This window comes from Pygoscelis adeliae, unplaced genomic scaffold (genome assembly GCF_000699105.1).
Source record: "Pygoscelis adeliae isolate BGI_AS28 unplaced genomic scaffold, ASM69910v1 Scaffold272, whole genome shotgun sequence".
NCBI classification, from domain to species: domain Eukaryota; kingdom Metazoa; phylum Chordata; class Aves; order Sphenisciformes; family Spheniscidae; genus Pygoscelis; species Pygoscelis adeliae.
This window is the reverse complement of record NW_008824282.1, coordinates 1,441,912-1,462,954: the sequence shown is the minus strand read 5'-3', so window position 1 is coordinate 1,462,954 and position 21,043 is coordinate 1,441,912. Positions and strand designations below refer to the sequence as shown.

Here is a 21,043-nt window from a genome sequence, read left to right as displayed (position 1 = left end):
CTTGCTTTTAAACATCCTTAAAAATTGCCTTGTGCTGTCTATGGAAATTTCTCTTTCCATTCTTTTGTTGACATATTCCTACGTATAAAAAAGGGGATAAAAGCATTCATCCTGAACAACTGCAGTAAAAATAGCAATGAAGCATTTATGGCAACAGTATTTGACACTCAATGAAATGCTTCCCTGAGGTGGGATTATCTATAGGTTTAAAGTTAAACATTTCAAAATTCTTTGCTGAACCTAGGCCATTACTAGAATATTATCTGCTTTGCTTCATTTCCTAAACTTTTTTTTTAAATCATTTTATTTCAGTGAAGAAAAAATCTATGAATGTCCAGACTACCGAACGTCAGGTCCCAATTCCTGCTATTTTGATAAAAACCACACTAACCCCTGGACAACATATAATATCACTGTAATGGCAACGAATGAGATTGGAATTAACAGCTCAGATCCTCAGTATGTGGATGTGACCTCCATAGGTAAAAAGAGAAGAATGAAATGGAAAACAAACTAGTTGGAGATGTATGTGGTTTTTAATCCCAGAACAAGTAGTGGTGAGAGATTTCTTGCCTCATGATGTGAAACTTGCTATGGAGGAGTGTTTATCTACAGATGATCTAAAATATGCATCTTTAATTTACGTGAAAACTGCATTTTACTTTTAAACTAAGTAACTACATATTTTATTGTCATTTTAACTTTGGCTGAAAAATTGGCTCCAGTTTCTAGTTATCTCCAATATTTCAATTAGACTCAATGACAGTTTTGTAGGTTCCTAGCACTGCAAATTAAAAAACTTTCAAATTAGGCTAAGCTACCTAAATCTTCCAAATGTAAAATCTTTCTGGCTGCTGGCATTGCAGTCTTGGGAGGGTAAAATTAACTGCCTAAGCACTCTCCGGCCTATTTCGTATTCCTAACTCCATTCTGCTTTTTGCATGCACATAATCTTCATATTGTAATGATAAATGTACTTAGTCTTTTTAGCGATGAAATATCTGACATTTTAATTTTGCAAGAGTGACCTAATGACATTATGATTTGTATTTCCTTAGCCTGACAAATTCAGAGTAAAGTCCAAGATTTGCTGATACTGTGGTAAATCAGTAGCCAGTTAAACATTATTAGGGAGAAAGGAAAAAAAGGCTATTGTACTATTCCCTTACAGAAGTGCTGAATGATCTGAAATTAATGTGATGAGATACAAAACCGTAAAGGAGATGCCTTTTCTGAGAGAAAATTAAATCATTAATGGCAAACTTTTCATTTATACAGTTCAGCCAGATGCTCCTGTGAACCTCTCTCTAGAAACAAAAACATCTGCTAGCGTACTGTACCTTTGGGCAAAATGGTCTCCACCTCCATTAGCTGATGTCAGCTCTAATTCACATGTATATCACTATGAGCTACGACTAAAACCTGAGGAAAAGAAAGAGTGGGAGGTAATGGAAAAATATATTTATTGTATAAATGCTCTTTTCAGTGAGTTCTTTTGTCTGAATTTAACTGGTATTATAAAAATTTTAGTTTCTGTAAGGAGAGAAAAATTAATGTAACCAAATCTGATTAAAGAAAGAGAAATACTGTAGTGGTTTGCAGAGACAGTGAAATTCAAGGTATTTGTATAATTGTCCTAATGTCATATACTAAAAAAACCTGTTTAGTCCACTGATACAATATTTAATTGTAATTTTCATCAATGTGTCTGTTCCCAAGTGTCACAGTAAGTGCTGCGAGTAGCTGCACTTACTGTGCAGCTGTAAGAGACTGCTCAGTTCATATAGTTTAAACCAAATCAGGATCAAAGCAGTTTATTGATTCATTAAGATGTAATTAACAAGCAACCAGTTAACTATGCAGTCAAGGTCAGTATCAGCAATACAACAGATAAATACTGGGCACTTAAAAATGTTGATAGACACCTAGAAATTTATAAACACACTTCTCTAACTAGTCCCAGCAACATGCTATATACAGAAATTCCCCTCTCCCAGGAAGGGTAGGTTACAAGCACACCCCACCCTCCTGGAGTACAAACTCCCATATTTACACCCACTTCTGCAGGGGACGTGGACGCTTTAACTTCATGTGAACTCACATCCCTTCTTACAGCCTACTAAGACACACATCAGTGAGAAAGCACCCACACAGTCTCATGCATGCTCCCAGGTTATGTTCCTGCCTGCTGCAGCCCGTGCTGTCTGGAGTGCAGCTACTCACAGCACCAGAGAGGAAGGCTGCTCTGTCTGGCCCAGGCAGAGGTCATGGTGCTAGCAGAGCAGCTTCTGATAGCATCAAACTAAACTTCAGCTGCTGCTGAAGTTTCTAGTCTCCCCCCACTATTACAAATTTTCATGCTTCTTTAATACTGCTTTTCAAGCTGACCCTTTTTGTTTCAGAAGTCTCTCAGTTATTCCCTAATTACTATTTAATTGGGCTGAGAGTCATCGTCATCATCCTCTTCAACATGATCAGATGGGGGCAACCCTCCTCTCAGAAAGTTTGGGGTGTCCTACTCACACACACTATTTCCATTGACATTCCCAGCTGTTGCCATTTTGCTAGGAGTGGGCCACAGTACTCCCACAGCTGAGATACCAGGATAAAATGCCATTCTTAAAGTCACAGTTAGGTGGCCTCAGTGCTGCCTAAATTGTTGATGCCTTAATGATGGAGAAAGCTATGTGTCTTGAAAGATTTCTGAAGAGAGATTCAAAGGGCCTGAGGAAGGTACTTAATAATAAGCACTAAAACTAGCCACTAAGAATCATTACACAGAGGGTTTATCTGTGAGTTGGACTACCTATAATGTTCCTTGCACTGTAGATCCGATGGAGTACTAACTTATAGGAAGTCTACAATTAAATATGTTCTCAAGTATCAGAATCTCAGTGTCACTTAAGTGAGTTTTTCTGTTAAGTCACTACCTTCACTTCTTTGAAATTCACATCTTATAAAATACCCAACTGAAACCCTTGCCGTTCAGAAGTCAGTGACACAAGCCTACTCTTTTATGGTTTATTTGTTAAAATGGCCCAATTCTTTATTATTTTTCCAGTCCATTTTGTTTTCCAGACAGTATCTGTTGGAGTGCAGACACAGTACAAAGTGATTAGGTTACAAGCTGGGGTGAAGTATGTTGTTCAGGTCCGTTGCGTGTTAGACCTTGGAGAATGGAGTGAGTGGAGCTCTGAAAGACACATTCAGATCCCCAATGGTGAGTGGACGATTGCTGTTCTGTTAATTGTTTTTAAATTCTAGCCGGTTCAATGTTGTGAATAGTGCCTAAATGGCAGTCCTGAAAACCCAGTTCCTCACATAGATACTTCATAGTGCTGGAGGAACAGCTTAGTGCATCTTACTGTACTTTGTGTGTGATTGTGTATTTAGTCTTGTTGATCCACTCAGGATCCTCTGCTGAAACTGGCTATCCCAAGCAGGCTGGGATTTACTAGGAAGTCACTGCTGATACAGGTGTGCCTAAATAATTTATTGTTCCTGTCCCTCTATTTAAAAATCATGTTGATTTCATCTGTAGCTATAGATATCAGGTAATGGTACTTGTGTAAGAATCATTCATTTGTTCATTAGTAACTGGATTGAAAGCACTGCCATGTCTAACAGAGCATAAAACTTGCAGCTACTATCATGGAAATAATTATCTGTGTTCTGTTGGGTTTGGCTGGACACATTAAATATGCATGACATCATATCTTGTTGTCAGACACTTTAGCCTGGTTGTCTCAAATCTTCTTTTCTCACTAATTGTATTATTCATTATTTGACATGGAGATTGCTGAGGTACTGTTAATAGAAAAATATTTTTTTAAATGTCCCATTTTCAGATCTGCCTTAGGCAATTAGAAATTTGGAAAATCAATGTTCCTACTCTAAACAGTAGAAAATACATATTATTGATGTAATAGGACCATATTTTGCCACAAATACATAACTGCAAAAGTTTCAGTCACATCAGGGTTTTGACTAGCATCATCCTATTCAAAATTTAAGCATTTTCCTCTGCCCTACTCTAAGTGCTTTGCTTGAGTCTATAAAAACATCATCAGGAATCCAAATAATTATAAATTGCTTGGCAGCAATCAGGCAAGTAGCCTGAGTACTGAGCATAACATCACTTTACAAGGAAATATGAGAGCTGCTGCTTTGTATCTTTGGAGTCAGCTCAGCATAGGTACTTCAGAAGAGACTTACTGGCAAGGACGTAAACAAATGGGCAAACACTTACGTTCTTCATTTTCTTCCTGTAAAAGCCAAAACAAATGACAGCATATTTTTTTAAACAATCAGAAGCATCTTAAAACACATTTATGGAAGAAAAAATGGTTTATGTAGAAAATAGGTTGGATAGCAGAGTGTATTTTAAATCATTTTATAGAAGCTGCTATGACAGTATTTGAGCACCCCTTATCAGATCTGGGGGCAGAGAAGAGCCACAGCCAGGGAATTAAAACGTCGTTCTTCAGCATAGCTGCAGCGGGAAAGGATTTTGAATCCAGGTCAAAGTAGCAGGCTGCTGCCCTAATCACTGAACTGTCCTTCCTTTCCCATGCTAATATGAAACAAAACTTTTTCTTTCCTTGTAAAAAAAAAACTGTTTTCCTGTGCTCTGCTTGACATTGTTTTATGAATCAGGGTTGACCTAATGCATAAACTTACTAATTAGTTCATTTCTTTATCTCTTACAGGAGAGTCACCTCCTGAAAAGCCTACAATAACAAAATGCCGTTCTCCAGAAAAGGAAACATTTAGTTGTTGGTGGAAACCTGGTTCAGATGGAGGACGTCCTACTAACTACACTTTGCTTTACAGCAAAGAAGGGTAACAAGCTGTATATAATTATTCAGTGTTTTATTGGAAGGACCTGGAAATCAATCCTGATTAGTTTTGCATTTAGGTGATGTTTTCCATAGCACATGGTTTTGTTCAAGTGACATAATCCTGGAATAGCACTAGCAGCAACATATTTAAGATTGAAATAAAATCTCTTTATACTGTCAGGTTTTTCAAATGTCTTTGAATTCTTCTGCCTTGAAAGACAGACTGCCTTGAAAGTTGCCATGGCGCAGCAATTGCATAATAGTATGCAATACAAATGCACAGTCCTGTAGCTTTTCGGCCATGCAGCCCCAGAAATAAAGCTTTCCAAAATGACCAGATACTAAAATTTTTTATCTTCTGATAATGCATATTTTGTGCAAGTATTCATAGGCCATGAATGCCTCCTGGCTTCTGCAGGAATCTTGGTCCTGGAACTTAGATCAAGTGCTAAACATTCATTTTAAAGGAGTAGTCAATATTTCGTTTGGGTCCTGTGAACTATTTTTGGTTCACCCTGCACTGCTCAGCCTTGCATTGCCCTAACTGGATGCTAAACTCTGTACTTGTCAGCTGAGAGCCAGGTCTTAGTGGAAAAAGACAGATGCTGGTCCAGCCAGCCAGGGCAGAGTGTGAGGTCCACATCCACAACTTTCTCTTTTGTTACTGTGCATCTCAGAGGAGCCTGCAAACAAGTACTACATACTCAACTTTCTCTCCTATCCCTGCTCCCTTTGGGAAGCTTGGGAATGGATTTGGAGGACAAGTACAAAGTAGAGTTTTTTGAGGAACAGGTGATGAAAGACCAAAATAGATGCTGAAAGCATATTAATGTAATATGCAGAACTCACATAAGTGTGAAATGAACATCGGAAATACTCAGCTTTTAATAGATGGGTTAGAAGACTTCAGCAATCACTTCTACTGGCTCTCTGGAACCTGTAAGGACTATGCAGTGGACAATGGCATTCAGAAAAGTAAGAGCTGCACTCTACCAGCCCACTGCTGCATCCACAACAGCCTAAATTCTTCAGACTTTATAGTCTTTATTTTGGGGGGAAAATGCTTACTACAGTCTCTGGAATTGTGCAATGACTCTTTAGTCTGAAAGCAGTTTTCTGATTTTCTTCACATTGCCGGGCATGAAAAATCTGATCCAGCCCTAAATAGTGCTGAACTACTAGTAATCAAAGTCAGGTGTTTTAGTCTGTGTAACCCAATCACTGTGATTCTTTCATTTCAGAGAAGAACAAGTTTATGAATGTCCAGATTACAGAACTGCGGGCCCCAATTCGTGCTACTTCGATAAAAAGCACACCTCTTTCTGGACCATATACAATATTACTGTGAGGGCAACTAATGAAATGGGAAGTAACGTCTCTGATCCTCATTATGTGGATGTGACTTACATAGGTAAAAGATAAAAAGTATTTTCTGTGGAACCAAACAATTCAAAATTATGGGTTATGACACAAGAATTTTAATTCCAGCTCTTCTCATATACAGTATTATATCCAAGTTAAAAACTTGTAAGAACAAATACGATCTTATTTGGTATAATAATAAATCAATATTTGTCCCTTTACAATTTTATTTTCAAAGGAAGCCTAAAAATGCTAAAAGCTTTAAAACTGCATTCAGATAACCATTTATTGGTTTTCCATATTTCTTTCAGTCAAGTTGTAAGAAACATCATCCAGCTAAAATCTTTTTCCACTCTACCAGCAACTGAAATCAAATTGATCTTTTAACTAATAATACTTAAATTTGATTACCTAAAAGTAGTTTCCAGACCCAAGAGAAGCTGAATTAGTGCTTTTTATAGCAGTGTACTGATAATCTCTTTTCTCAGACTTTTTCCACCGAGTGACTGTGGACAAGTATTTAGTTTTTTTTCTAAGGGAATGGAACATTATCACCAATAACCATTTTGTTATCAAGGATCTGGCTGCCAAGAGTGTGGCAACTGGAGAAGGGCTGCTGGAGAAAAGGCTTTACATTTTACCTCCATGCCCAGACTGCTTACTTGACGAAGCCTTGCATCAGACAGTGGAAAAATACATGCATGATATGCAGAAGCTCTACCTCTGAACTGAGGAAGACGCAAGCCTGACTTGTAGCGGAAACCTGCATTCTATTTTGGTTTATTTTTGAGATATAGACAGGACTTTAATATTACTGGGTTTTTTTATTTTTAAATATTCTTCTGTATGCATGTAGGGATTATGCTCTTTTGTTTTCTGAATGTAAAAGATGGGTCGGGGGGGGGAAGTTTCATCAGCTACATCTCTGTTTTCAGCATTCCTAAATACATATGCCAACTTTGATAAGATTATGGTAAAACACAACTTTCATAACACAGCATTAAAGATGTTAACTTTGAAACATATTTGTGGGGAAAAGCAACAATAAATAGTAGAATGTAAGAAAATGTAAGAAATGTAAGAAAAAATTATTTCTGACGATAAATTATTAAGGCAAATCTCAACATAAACTCAACATATTTACTGTTCTTCTGTTTTTTCTTCAAATTCATAAATCCATGCTTACTTTATCAGGAAACTCTTGATCTCTGTATTCCAGCACCAATTCTAAATTACTAGACACAATGGAGGTGGCAACTCACCACTCACATCATTTTATATTTCTTCCTAAGATGCAAGGAAAAAATCATTTAGACTCTTATTGTCAGTTCTTTTATTTTAACAGTACAGCCAGATCCTCCTGTGAATGTAACTCTGGAATTAAAAAAGCCAATAAATAGAAAACCATATCTGGTCTTGACATGGTCTCCACCCCCGCTGGCTGATGTCAGGTCTGGATGGCTTACCCTTGAATATGAGTTGCAACTAAAGCCTGAAGAAGGAGAGGAATGGGAGGTAAGGACATTGCAAGTTTTTGCTACATGATGGTTTCTGATCAATTAGATTTTGCCAGCCAGGTCCCATGACTGAATGTAGTGAAGCAGGCACACAAAATAGTTCATCATTTTCCAAAAGTGTTTGTGTGATCTACGATTTCCTACTGAGAATACTGGTATCTCAGATGCTGTTGTGTGATAGCAGGTGATAACGTACTTCTTTTTAATTGTGGCCATTATATATTAATTTTATTTGCATTACAGTTTAAATTGTTCGTTCTCATTTAGTCAGGTTTCTTTTGTGGTAATTTGTTCTTAACCACAAGCACTTCTTAGGTAACAGAAAGCTCAGTGACATTATGTAAAATCATTTAAATTTGTACAAATAGCTATTAGGTGATAGTTGTCATGACCACGTAATAGTATTTGTCTATAGCCAGGATCTGCAACTCAAACAACTGGGCGGCAAATTAAAGACTCCAGCTATTGGTATTTGGCTGTATCCCCTTCTTGTCTGCTGCAATACTTCCCAGCCATCTCTGTATCTCCTCCTTCCTTCCCCCTGCCACTGCACTTCCCAGGCCCCTGGCCATTGCAAGATCCACATTTTACTACCTTGTGCAGTTCCACCAACTCCACATTCCTTCTCTCCCTCTGCACTTTCTTCCCCCATCTCTGTTTCTTGCCTCCTTCTCCTCCTCTCACCATTGCAGTTCCCACCACTACCACAGTTTCTCCCTATTTGCCATATGGTCATGATGTGTTTTTGTAATAGTTTAATTTGCACAGTATACCAGAGCCAGATCTCATTCCCACTGAATTATGTTAGAAAGCTGAACTATAGAAATAAAATAAATGTACTGTTATTCCATGCCTGCATAACAGTTATTAGGAAGCTATCTAGATTAATTCTATATTCCCAACTTGGTTATCAAGACTTAAACCTAGCTGTGATTTTCATAGAAAAATGTCTCAATTTTGTATGCATTTTACGATTTTTATTTAATTTCCAGACTATTTTTGTCGGACAGCAAACACAATATAAAATGTTCAGTTTAAATCCTGGAAAGAAATACATTGTACAGATTCACTGCAAACCAGACCACCATGGATCATGGAGTGAATGGAGCTCAGAAAAGTATATTCAGATCCCTCCTGGTGAGTGGCCAGGCATCCCTTTAGTAACTGTTATTACATGGAAGTTCACGTAATACCTTTGTTAGCTGTTTGTGGCACCCGTGCAGATTGACATCCCATAGCTTCCCTAGGACAGGTAAGAACATCCTTGCTAAGGTAACTGAATTCTCAGTGTCGCTGCACCATACCCAGTTAGCTTTCCCCTTCATTACTTTTTGGAGTTAAGAAGGTGAATCAATTTCTTTACTTATTTAAACCATGTCCTTTCTGTTTATGCCTCATTTGTTCTCATGATGGTAGTTTTTAATTCAAAGAATACCGGTAACTGCATTAAAACTGCTACATAGACAACAAAGAGTGACTGCCTTCAGACAGTAACAGCTCTTCATTACTCTTTATCTGGAATGAATTTGAAATAAACACCTCAATGTAACAAGTGTCATGTTACAATAGAAATCCTTAAAAATATCTAGTCCTATTTCATTTAACTCACCATTTAATTAATTGTATGATATGTATTTGATAATGAAATGACTACAGAATTGTGACAATTGGATTTGAACCCCATTGCTATAACTGGCTGTGACAAAATTTCCCTCTTCATACATTTTTGTATCATTTTTCCAAGCGAATTTATTTCCTGCACCGTGCCATTAATAAAAAGTATATTTATTATCAGATATTACAATGATTGTTGAGATCCATCTATGCTTGTAAAGGCCTCTAGATTCAATACCAAATTTGACAGTTTACTTTTATTTTAAAAATTGGTCTAATTTGAGACTTTTTTTGCATGCTGACTATGCATATGCTAGATGTGTGTCTTTAAATAATTCTGTTTGTTTCCTAGACTTTAGAGTAAAAGATATGGTTGTGTGGATCGTCGTTGGTGTCTTGTCATCTCTTGTATGTTTAATCATGAGCTGGACAATGGTTTTGAAAGGGTACAGGTAATTCACCAATTTCACAATTGCATGGAGTTGAAAATCTCAGCAAGCTTTTCAAAAATAGGCTTCTAACATTTGATTCAATTTCCTATAGGTTTTGTGTTCTCTTATAAACTATAAGTTACAGGTAATTGACTTCAAATTTGCAACTGATAAAGAGGTATTTCTGTTCTTTAGGGAAACCAGGCTAAATTCTCAATTGGTAAAGACATGTTTCTATTAGATCTGACCATGTTGGTTAGCCGTGTAAGTATTCAGCAAACATCATCTGGAATATCCCTGCTCCTGTAGAAGACACGCCTTTTGTTTTTACCCTAATTTCCTAAAGGAAACAAGGTTATATTATGAGGTTGTCTTTCTGCCCACCTGTCTGTCAATTCCCAAATAATTTATGAGAACACTGGCTAATTTCAATCAAATCTTGAAAGAGAAGGTGTCACAAAGACTATCACTTTTGTACAAGTCTTGCAATAAAACCTGGCTGAGTAGAAGAAAGAGAAACTGTTGATGGAAAAGCCATCAGAAGTCATTCATCATAAATCCTGGTTAGCAGTAGCCAGCTGACAGTCAAGTACGTACATACAGGCCCACTAGTCCTCCTGAACTGTGCCCCACATAGCTGCTTCTTGGCCAGTGATGACAGTGATGTTAGAGAACTGGGGGTTAAGGGGCAAAGGACAATAAAAGGGCATTAGCGGTGTTACTTTTCCAGCTGAATAACTTTTGTACTGTTCTCATTCTTATAAACGCATCTAAGGGTAACTTATGAACTGTAACTGGATTTGTAAATTACCTGGCTTGAGAGGTAGACAGAGGTCCAACAGGAAGGTATCAGATATGGGAGCAGTGTTTAAAATGTCAGCCACATTCTGAGGAAACGGGAGAACAAAAAGAGAGATGGAGCCCATACTTATACCCTGTGTGTTTGTTCTGTTTTTTTTTTTTTTTTAGAATGATAGCCTTTATCCTACCACCAGTTCCGGGACCAAAGATAAAAGGCATAGATACACATTTGTTAGAGGTGAGTACCACTGATAACAACAAAAGAATTCACCATTACTTTCTTTTCTGAATTATGTACTAGCAAACACAATTACCATAATAAAGTATAAAACAGCTTAAATTAATTTAATGAATGTTAAAAATAAGCAACACTTTCAAGTTGATCATGTGAGGGTATGTGTGAGACGGAGTCTTGTCTTGCACTAATAGTAGGAGGGTGTTTGAGAACAGGGTTTGTGACCGCAGCTGTTCCCTGGGACACCACAAGAGCCAATGCCTGTGTGATCTTCCTAATAGCTTTTATGGAGGTTGCTCTACACAGTGTCTGGCCATGCTGAGGAGACAGGACATGGCTGCCCTATCATTGTCCTCCATTTCCTTCTTGTTAAACCCATGAGACCCATACCTGCCAAAAGCTTCCTAGTCCTCCCATTTTAGAAACATGAATTCTGGGATTGTGTCTCCCCACTGAGGGAACTCAAGAAATTTTCTTCTGTTCTTCCACTATCTTCTGCTGCAGTAGAAATCCAGTTTAGGTCTAGTGATATAACTATTAAAGTATTTGTATATTAAATATGTAGATTGTTCACAATTGTTCTAGTCAGATAAACCCTAAGGTTAACAGTGAAAAAATATATCTTATTTATTATGCCCTTAGACAGGAAAATCTGAAGAATTATTGAGTGCTCTTGGTTGCCATGGTTTCCCTCCAACGTCAGACTGTGAGGAACTACTGATAGAATATCTGGAGGTAGAGGACAGTGAGGATCAGCAGCTCATGCCAAGCCATGACAATGGTCATCCCAGTAAAAATGCAAAAATGATATCCAAAGAAACAGACAGTGACTCGGGCCGAGGGAGCTGCGATAGCCCTTCTCTGCTTTCTGAGAAGCGCAGGGAGTCCCGCGCCCTTCCATCAACGCTCCGAACACAAGACGTAAGAGATGCTGAAGAGAATAAAGGAGGGAAAAGGAGCTGGGAAACTCAGTGCATAGCCTCAGAACAGAAAATACTCCTTTTTAACAATGAGAGTACAAAATCATCCACATGGCCTGCAGCTCAGTTACCTAATAATCAGCCTCCTATGTTTGCCTACCACAGTACTGTAGATGCACATAAGATAACACTGAGTACCACAAATGTGAACATTGCACCAGTTTTGGTGGGAAATGAAGAAAAGCATCAGTCACAATATCCTATCACTGAAACTGTCCACGACAACATGGAAAAGCAAAGAGAGATGGAGTATTTGCATTCCAAAACTGACCAAACCACGGTGCAGGTCAAACAAAACAGACCTAATGACAAGTCACCTTTTTTGAATCCTAAACTAATGGATTATGTAGAAGTACACAAAGTCAGACAAGATGAGGAGACAGCAGTATTACTGAAACATAAAGAAAACAGTGGAAAGGCTGAAAAATACACTGTTCCAGGAACCAGCAAAGAATATACCAAGGTCTCAACAGTTGTGGACCATAATATTCTAGTATTAATACCAGATTCACGCATCCAGCACACATTTGCGTCTCAAGAACCTGCAATGGAAACGGCTCAGAACCTTCAGCAAGGTCAAGCTGAGAAAAATATGGGCTACTGCCTGACAATTCCAAGCGAGTGCAGCAGAGAGACCAGCGGATCAGAGTACATGGACCCATCTTCCTTTATGCCCTCCTTTAAATAACTAGTAGTTAGTACAGTACATACTTAGTACTTATGTACAGTAAAACAAAACCACATAGCAAATAGTTCCTTTAAAAAGCCTAGCCTCCTATGTGTATTATACAGAGAATAAAATAAACTGTGGGTTGAGGTAATAATCATGGAAGTAAACCTTGGATCAGAAACACTTGTTTCTGACACAGGGAATGAGGAAATGGATATTATCTGCCATGAAAAATACATTGTAAACTAATCATTCAGCTCTGCAGATCTTCTATTAGTTGATTAAACTTGAGGGAATACTGCAGATTCAACAAAGATGAAAATTGTTATGGGTCAGTCAGTACACCATAGTGATCTGAGCAGTTCCTAAATCAGATAAATCATTGCACAACAGCATTCTGTTCTACAATGTATTTTCTTCTGAATGCATTCTGACGCTAGATTGTTTTCTTTATATTTTTCTTAATCCTTAAGAAAAAAGGAGCTCTTATACATGACAAATCATATATACAGTATATTCAACAAATTACAGTAAAATAACAAATTCTTCTAAATATATTTTTGCTTTGTTTCAATGTGACAGAAATCTTTGCATCCCATTCATATCCTAGTCCAATCAAACCAAATGTGAAAAAAATAGCAGGACAATATTTGATATACTGCCTTACTGTATATAATATACAATTCTACTTTAGTACAAGCCCATATGTTTAACAATGTATTTTTAAAGGCTATTTTTCTATTACCCAAAAAAAGCAAAAATAAAATATTTTTTAATTTCCCAATGCTATTTAGCTACTTAGGAACTTTTCTGTTTCCTTCTGCTGAGACAGCGGTAACAAGTAAAGCTACCATTTCTATACAAAGATAAAATTAAACTTTATACTAATTAAGAATATGAAGTAATTTTTAAACTATATTTCTAATATATTGCAGATGTATTGCTATTTGAATTGTAAATTATTTATTTCACATGGTTTTTATCACCTGTAATTATAAAATTAAAATAGAATCTAGGCTTTGAGAGCAAAGCTTCTTTCCCACTGAATTTGTACTCTGATGCCAGTCATGAATGGAATGGTGTTCTCCTGCATCCTTAGACATTGCACTTTTCTCTGAGCCTGGAAAGCAAGTTTGAAGTCAGATTTTTCATAATGAATTTACCAACATTAATTTTGGAATCCAGCCTCCAAAGTCAAAGATACGAGGCATAAAGTCTGAGTCAGAGCTCTGCTGAAATAGTGGTGGGAATGAGGAAAGGAGTCCATGTGCAGATGTCCCTGGAACAGCAGTGGGAACAGTGAGGATTCCTCATATCCCTTGTAACCGAAGGCAGAATCAAAATGATATTGGAATGGCTCTGAACTTACTGTGGTCCTTCCTTCTTGAAACAAAAGTTTAATTTACTCCAGGAAAGTATGGCCAAGTGATGACTGATTAAAACTGGGCCAAGTATTTAGCCAGTATCACTAGCTTCAGGGGAAATTGGAAACATAAGGTAAGGGAGATTGTACTGTACGTGTGAAGGAAAGTGTATTTACTATAGATCAGCTCTCTGCTGTTCTTTTCCTTCCTGAACAGCTTTACATTTCTCCAGCTTTTAATGATTTTATGCACTGAGCCAGCCTTCCTGCAGTATCAGGTAACCTGCTGCAGAGCCGGCCAAAAGAGACTTTCAGATTTTGAAGGTCCCAGAAGGCCACATCTAATTTGGCAAATCAGATTCTCACCGTTTACCTTCATGCCATGGAACTGCTTAAGTACAGATCAGTCGAGCTGTCTAGCCCTTGCGCTGGCAGGACTTTAGAATTTAACTAATTATCTGTGTGTCTGTAAACATATGTGTTAGTGTATACTGTAACATTTACTTTAGGCATCAAATTTAGAGCCTGTGTCCTCTATACAGGCAACGCACTGCCCACTTGAAGTCAGTCTGCTTGATCAGAGCAGACTGGATGCTCTGCTGAATGTGTAGGGAGTTATCTCAGATTCTTAATTCAGCCACTTATTTAACACTTGAAGACATGAAGTGGCTACTCCAGAGAGCAGCCAAACATAAAATTTTGTTTAGTTATAGTTAACAGGACAATTTTACTGTAACGTTTGTAGTATATCTTACAGATTTTCTAGAGATGCTAAAAGTACTGCAAAGAAACTATCAACTTATCAGTCAAAACTGGAATGTTTTGCAGGGCAGAAACTTGTGTGTGTGCATGTATGTAATTTTGCTTCATTTACACTTCAGTTTTCTGACTGAATCTGACAGAGTTGATCCAGATCAGACACATTCTCTTTTTTTAAACAGATAGCCATATCTGAGCCAAGCCGTTGTTTCCTACTCCTAATGCGGAGCATAAAGACATGCTGCTATAGGCCTTCCATGATGCATCTGGTGATTCACAGAGGCTATAGAATCTTACCAAGCCACAGCCTAAAGATTTTCCTTATGTAGTGGATTTCTTAGGGTAAAATACAGGTCACTACACAGATGTTATAAACCAAAGAAAGCACAGGACAAGGTGTCAGCAGCAGGCTGTTGCTGTCGTATTGGTTACTTTGGACGTGAGGCAAACAGACACAACTTTTAGCAGATTTTAAGTGTATTATTCATCCTACCTAACTGTAAGTATCTATATGTGTACCTCCAGTAATCCACACAGAAAGACAACTGGGTGGAAGAGTTTCTATACTTTGCCATAAATTGGTACTCAAGCTGCAAAATAGCTGTAGCCTAAATTACATTGTGAGGCATAGATTCTCTCCCACCTTTGCTAATGAATGTCTCAATATGCCAAATCATCACGGCTTTCTGTGAAAAGGGAAATTCAGCCAGAGTGGAAAGGTGCATTTGCTTGTTGCTCTGAGGTAGCTCAGCTTTTGGGGGGATTTGCTAGCTAAATACAATGTGAACACAATTTTCATAAATATATTTCATTCTTTAAGCTGAACAAATGTGCAGGTCGATTATTTTTCCCTTGGATTTGCTTTTATTTTCCAAAACACCTTGTTACTCCCAAGGTGGGAGCAACATCTTCTGAAAGTGGCCTTTAGCATCTGAAAGTACATCAAGAAGAGAATAAACTAGTGTTCTGTAAAATCAGAATACCCTTCAGCTAAGTGTGTGGGCCATTTGGATGTTCAAATATTTAATTATTTCTGTTTGCAACAATATTTTTGCTTGCAGCTCTTTAAGGAATAGCTTCTTATTAGGAAATAGACGAGGTTTTGCAGCAGTTGTACACAGTCAATTGTTGTACAATTATGACACACCAGTGGGGAATAACAGTCTCTTGACACCTCCTTTGATGTAGAGAGAGATGAAGTATGTAACAGAACTTACCCCAGGAACAGGGATTAGGCCTCTAGCTGTTGCACCATTAGTCAAATTTCTCACTTGGAATAATTATTTGAGAAGTTTGAACGATGTTTTCAATGTCAAATTTATGCATGTGTCACTTAAAGTGTGAATTACTTTTTAGTAGCATAAAAGCCCTAAAAGGAAGCATAAAGGCTCTTCAGACGTAATTAATTTTATAAAATTCATCAAGCTGAATATATAGATTCTTAATTAATTACCTTTCCTTTGGACTCAAACTAATTTATTAACATATGACGAATATGACTCATTATCTTAAATTTTCTAATTAGACTTTTTTCTTTAGCAAAGACATATTTGATGTACAATTTTAGTATTTCAGTGTAATATTCCTGACTTTTAAAGAAATACAATTTACTGAAGTGGGATATGTGGTCCCAAAACTCACTGTCACATAAAATGCAGGCTTGAAGAATGGTCCTGATGATACTATGTAACTACAAAGATGATTTAATAAAAATGCAGTAAACTGACCTTATATAATACTAGTAAGAGGATATATGTGTTTATGGAACAAACTGTAAAACAAATATGTGATGGTAATTGATTTATGTTAAAGCAGTGAATTCTGTGGTATATCTGTTTCTATGTCTATGTCTGAATGGCTGGAAAATATACAGTTGCTTTAAATGTCATTTAAGTATTTAAAGTGTAGTAACAGCAGGTGTTCAAAATGAATAAGCAGAATTTTCTTGTGATCTCTAAAGCATTGTATATGTGGAGTTCACATCATGAAGCCTGTAAATGTATTTCATAATTTTTCATTAACTGTAAACAATTTGAAGGCGTTGTGCAAGGAAACCAAAGTCATATAAGCCAGATGATGGATATCGGACATCTTCTACAAAGCCATAAAGACAAATGAAATGAAAAAAGTGTCATGAGATCAGGCATCATATTCTCAAAGAATTGCTACCTCAGATTATTTTTTTTGCTCCCTTTAAAAAGGCAGGCAGAAGCATTTTGTGTGTCAAATTGTGAAGCATTCTATCAAGATTAAAAAAATCTTATTTGTAATGTTCAAATTATTTTTATTAACTAACAGCTTGTCATGGAATCATCACTTGTGTTGCACTGGTAGTACTAGGATGGGATATTTGAGATGTGTAGCAAAATGATGTGTTTTTAATATGAAAAAATAACAGAGAAATTTCCATCTTGTAGGGGAAGCCATACTGACCAGCTTGGCAGCCAAGCATCAGTCCCTTTCCTGGGCTGAAAAGTTTTTTGCCACTGCCTGTGTGCTTAGCCGCTAGGACTGAATGAACTGAGTTGTCGGAGACGCTCTGATTCTGGATCTCAGCAATGGACCTAAGCATTTATGAATACTTGCTATTTAGAAAGACCTGTTTTCAGCTGAGCTCCTGAGAAGTAAATCTTCAAACTCTGTCCCTAAATGAGTCCACATGGAGACTAGCCCTGCTCTCAACTATCTCAAACCTTTGTACTAAATTCAGACTCTAGTTCCTGTGAGTGTGGAAAGATGGACTGAATTACATGAATTGGAACAATCTTGTGACCCTGCCTTGAAAACCATTTTGAAACAAATAAGGGAATTTCTTCATCTTTCCTATGTATGTCAAGCAGGAGGTTAAAGATAAATGGAATACAGAAATACAAAATATATGGGGATAGAAAGAAAGCTTAATGATGGGAAGAGGGACACGGTTGCTGCACGTGGCAGAATGGAAGAGGAGTACAGTCACTAAAGGATGGTACATAGGTAGATAATTAGAGAAATCAGAGTGGGTAAACATGCATTTTGACTACAGCTGAGAAGAGAGGGAGGGAGAACAGAAAATGGAAGCAAATGAACCAAATGTAAGAGTAGACAGGAAAAAATGAGAACTAGTAGAACTGAGAGGAGTGATAAATGAGTTTGTGAGAAAAAAAGGAAGAGAAGAAAACACTTTTATATCAAAAGTGGGAATATGCACAGCTACCTGAGACAGTCCACAAAAGTAGTTAAATGCTAAACAGTTGGCAAAACGCTGAAATCGGCTATGGATCAGCTATTATATACGAGCAGAAAAAGTCCTATACATGAGAAGTGGTCATTCACTTTCCATCAGTTACAGGATTTTCTTCCATGTATCTGACATTGGTCCTGGGCAAACAGAATACTTGAAGAGCTAGACCCCTCATCTGACCTGCTGTTGCATTTCCTACATTCCTAAGGAAAAAATCAAGAGAAATAAAGTGTACCGCGCTGTTTTTAAAAGCAACCTTCAGTTTTTTAGACAGATCTACAGATGAGGTGTGTTTATCCATTTACATTCTCACACATATGCCTATCCTTCTTAAGCATTCTTCTACTTTTTATTTATTAAAGATAGTGTAATGACCTAGAAGCTCCAAAAGAAAGGACTTTGTGGATACTAGTAAATGGTCTCTTGGTATTTCTGGGCATTGTTTCATTTGTACCTGGGACAATGTATCTGTTAACATTTTCCTTAATCAGAAAGTCCCTGTCTTGGTGATAAATTTGAAAAATTACCAAGTCAGGCTTAAAATACATCTCTCCCAGTTTTTAAGAGAAACTATTATACGTCAAAAGTAATTAAAAAAAAACCCCTTAATTAGTTGTGTGGCCTCTTGCAGTGCTGATATGCTAAAAGCTGGGCCTATACTCAAGAGATGGGTGCATAGAGAAGTTAGATATCAGGAAGTCTTTTTTCACATCTTCCTCATTTATTTTTGGAAGGTTTAACGTCCTGTTCTAGTTTGTGATGCTGCTTGTCTTGACCTTGTCTTTATTTGACTTTTTTTTTGGACAAACTGCTGCTGGGTCTGTTTTTGTGAGCTGCTGAGTACCTTCACCTCATTTTGACATCAGTAAAAATAGAAAGATATCACTTCAATTCCTACAAAGACTGCAATGGTCAGTTTTACAAACATGTAGCACTGAGTAGAATTTTTACAGGATGCTGGAAATCTTTGAAGAAGTCACTTGTAGAAAATATTCTTTCAGTAGGTCAGAAAATTATACATGTCTAGGAAGAGGCAGATTTTTCTACATGTGGAATACATGCAGAAATATAATTTCAAATCATATTTTTTAATATTCATAACGCTGTAACTACTCTTAATTCTCATCCCTGTGTCCTTCATTCCAAAAGGAAGAGGAAACTACTGCCCAGATACACTCAGAAAGAGCTCCTGGGCTGCTTTAGTGTTGTTTATTTTTCATCTTGTCAAGTAATTTTTTTCATCTGACTACAAATACCATTCGTCATCTGGAATAACACAACCATCAGTTCCATATATACATGATATTGCTCAGAGATACTCAGCACTATCTGGGCTTCTGAAATCTTTATATAGTGCTTCATATATTTTTTTAGTCATTGTGTAAAATATAGCAATACTGAGGGTGCTGTTCTGAAAAAGTATTGCCCAGAAAAAACATGTCAGCAGTTGTTAACCGATTGTATTTGTTCAAATTTCTGCCATGCTGTTAAGTGCAGGTAAAAGTCTCTGGAACTTCCTTGCCTTTAATTGTGCCAGCAGGTCTCTCGAAGAAACATATTTATAAATTAAATTGCATGTTCTGAATAATACGCAGAATAAACAATATACTTGCCAGCAGAGAAAGAGATGATCCAATATTTAAAGCAAACTTAATTCCATTGGCATAAACCATTTCATTGCTAGCCTTGCAATACAAGCTAGGCATTTTTTCCATTACAGTTTCAGAATTTGTATGCAATCTGGAAGATCCAAGTTACCATAGTGTCATTACTGTAGCAACAGAATGACTTGAAGCACAATTATTCTATGAACCAGATCCAAATGTTTTGTAAATTTCTGAAATTTAAGAAATTATAGAAAGTAGATTTCATATGCAGTATATACATTGGTTGGAGAATACTGGTATAAAAATAGTTGCTCAGGAATTCTTCATTGTTTCTAAGTGTATTTGAAGGAAAATGCTTTAAAATGTATTTTTTAAGTTCTTAATATTGAAAATGCTGGCTTTAATAAAAACTGTTAGCGATTTCACTCGTAAGATCAATATTGTTACTGAAGTCTGTAGCTTTCTGATGGACTTTTCAATCTTTTGTCATTGTAAAATCTCTTTGCAATGGTGTTCGCATTTCAATTTAATAAAAGTTCTTGAATAAAATTCACAAATTATAGCTTTCTTCATGAAATATAACAATTCCAGCATATACTATCTAAAAAGGAAAAGCCAGACATCAAGCACAGTCTGTAGGACGGGCTCCCACTGTTCTGCGTGTGGAAGGCCCCATGATAGATGTGTTTAACGCACTTGCATGCATCAAACAATTGAACCGGTAAACACTTGATAGCTCATGCACCAGGTCCCACCTTTTATAGTCATGCTTCTTTATGGCTCTTTATGTTGATGCAGATTATCTTTCTCACTGAAATTCAGGCATTTCAAGTCCGCAAAAGTGCAGTTTGATTGGGAAAGGTTGAGCATTTGAGAGTCCTAAAGGAGGTAAGCACTGCCCTGGTTAGTAGAAAGTACAAATCGCTGACCTATTGCAGCAAGATCAGGCAGTTTTCCTGCAAAACTGGGGCTTCCCTTCAGGGTAGGTGAAATAAGTAGTCAGCCTTCTGCCTTAGGAACTGCGAGCGTCACCAAAACCATGGTGAAATGTCTTTCACTGGCTATTGTGTCTAGTTACAGAGTATGCCAATTACCATTCTAGGGAACACCATCACAGATCTTGTTGCTTTTAGTGTTACGAGGAAGTGGAAGGTAATGGTAGAAGGCAACAGAGAGCTTTCCGCTTTTCCCATCCTTGTAGGAGGTTGTGCTAGTACTCGTTACTGAGGAAGCAAAAAAAACCGAATAAATGGGTCATCAATTATCCCTCTCCTTATAACAACTTTCAGTTTCTCCTTATCACCTGGCTGTATTTAAAGACAACACCTCCTCCTGTTCTTTTTTCCCGATGTGACTCTCTTGCCGGTCTGCCTCATGCCCCTTGTCGCCCAGGCCGAGCGCGGTCTGCCCTGCTCGACCTCGGGGGCGCTCCCGAGCGCGGCTGCCGGAGGGCGGCCAGCGCTCGCGCAAGTTACCGCTGTTCGGTAAGGACAAAACACGCTCCCTCACAGCCACTTCTTTAATTAACGCACAGAAAACGACTCAAGATGGGCTAGGCTTGGATTACGCCAAAGTTAAGCCGTCAGCCCAAGGATAATGGCAATTAGTATTCCGCGCCCTCGGCGCCAACGGCCCCCGCC

General features: G+C 37.6%; 2 protein-coding genes across 5 annotated transcripts in view; both read left to right on the top strand.

The window, feature by feature from the left end:
* Window positions 1-12,502, top strand: part of PRLR (prolactin receptor) — a 28,782-nt gene extending 16,280 nt beyond the window's left edge. For 2 of the 4 annotated variants that reach the window (XM_009318448.1, XM_009318449.1), the window contains 10 exons: window positions 313-482; window positions 1,279-1,445; window positions 3,079-3,220; window positions 4,710-4,842; window positions 6,083-6,252; window positions 7,549-7,718; window positions 8,713-8,857; window positions 9,687-9,786; window positions 10,735-10,804; window positions 11,444-12,484. In XM_009318448.1, coding sequence (XP_009316723.1) covers window positions 419-482; window positions 1,279-1,445; window positions 3,079-3,220; window positions 4,710-4,842; window positions 6,083-6,252; window positions 7,549-7,718; window positions 8,713-8,857; window positions 9,687-9,786; window positions 10,735-10,804; window positions 11,444-12,469 — 2,187 coding nt within the window. In that variant the 5' untranslated portion in view covers window positions 313-418 and the 3' untranslated portion in view covers window positions 12,470-12,484. Of the gene's footprint in view, window positions 1-312; window positions 483-1,278; window positions 1,446-2,853; window positions 2,857-3,078; window positions 3,221-4,709; window positions 4,843-6,082; window positions 6,253-7,548; window positions 7,719-8,712; window positions 8,858-9,686; window positions 9,787-10,734; window positions 10,805-11,443 lie in introns of all 4 variants that reach the window. The other 2 variants (XM_009318446.1, XM_009318447.1) reach the window with 2 other exon arrangements.
* Window positions 12,503-20,077: 7,575 nt separating this feature from the next.
* Window positions 20,078-21,043, top strand: part of AGXT2 (alanine--glyoxylate aminotransferase 2) — a 15,787-nt gene continuing 14,821 nt past the window's right edge. Inside the window, exons 1-2 of the mRNA XM_009318463.1 lie at window positions 20,078-20,124; window positions 20,796-20,887. Coding sequence (XP_009316738.1) covers window positions 20,078-20,124; window positions 20,796-20,887 — 139 coding nt within the window. The remainder of the gene's footprint in view (window positions 20,125-20,795; window positions 20,888-21,043) is intronic.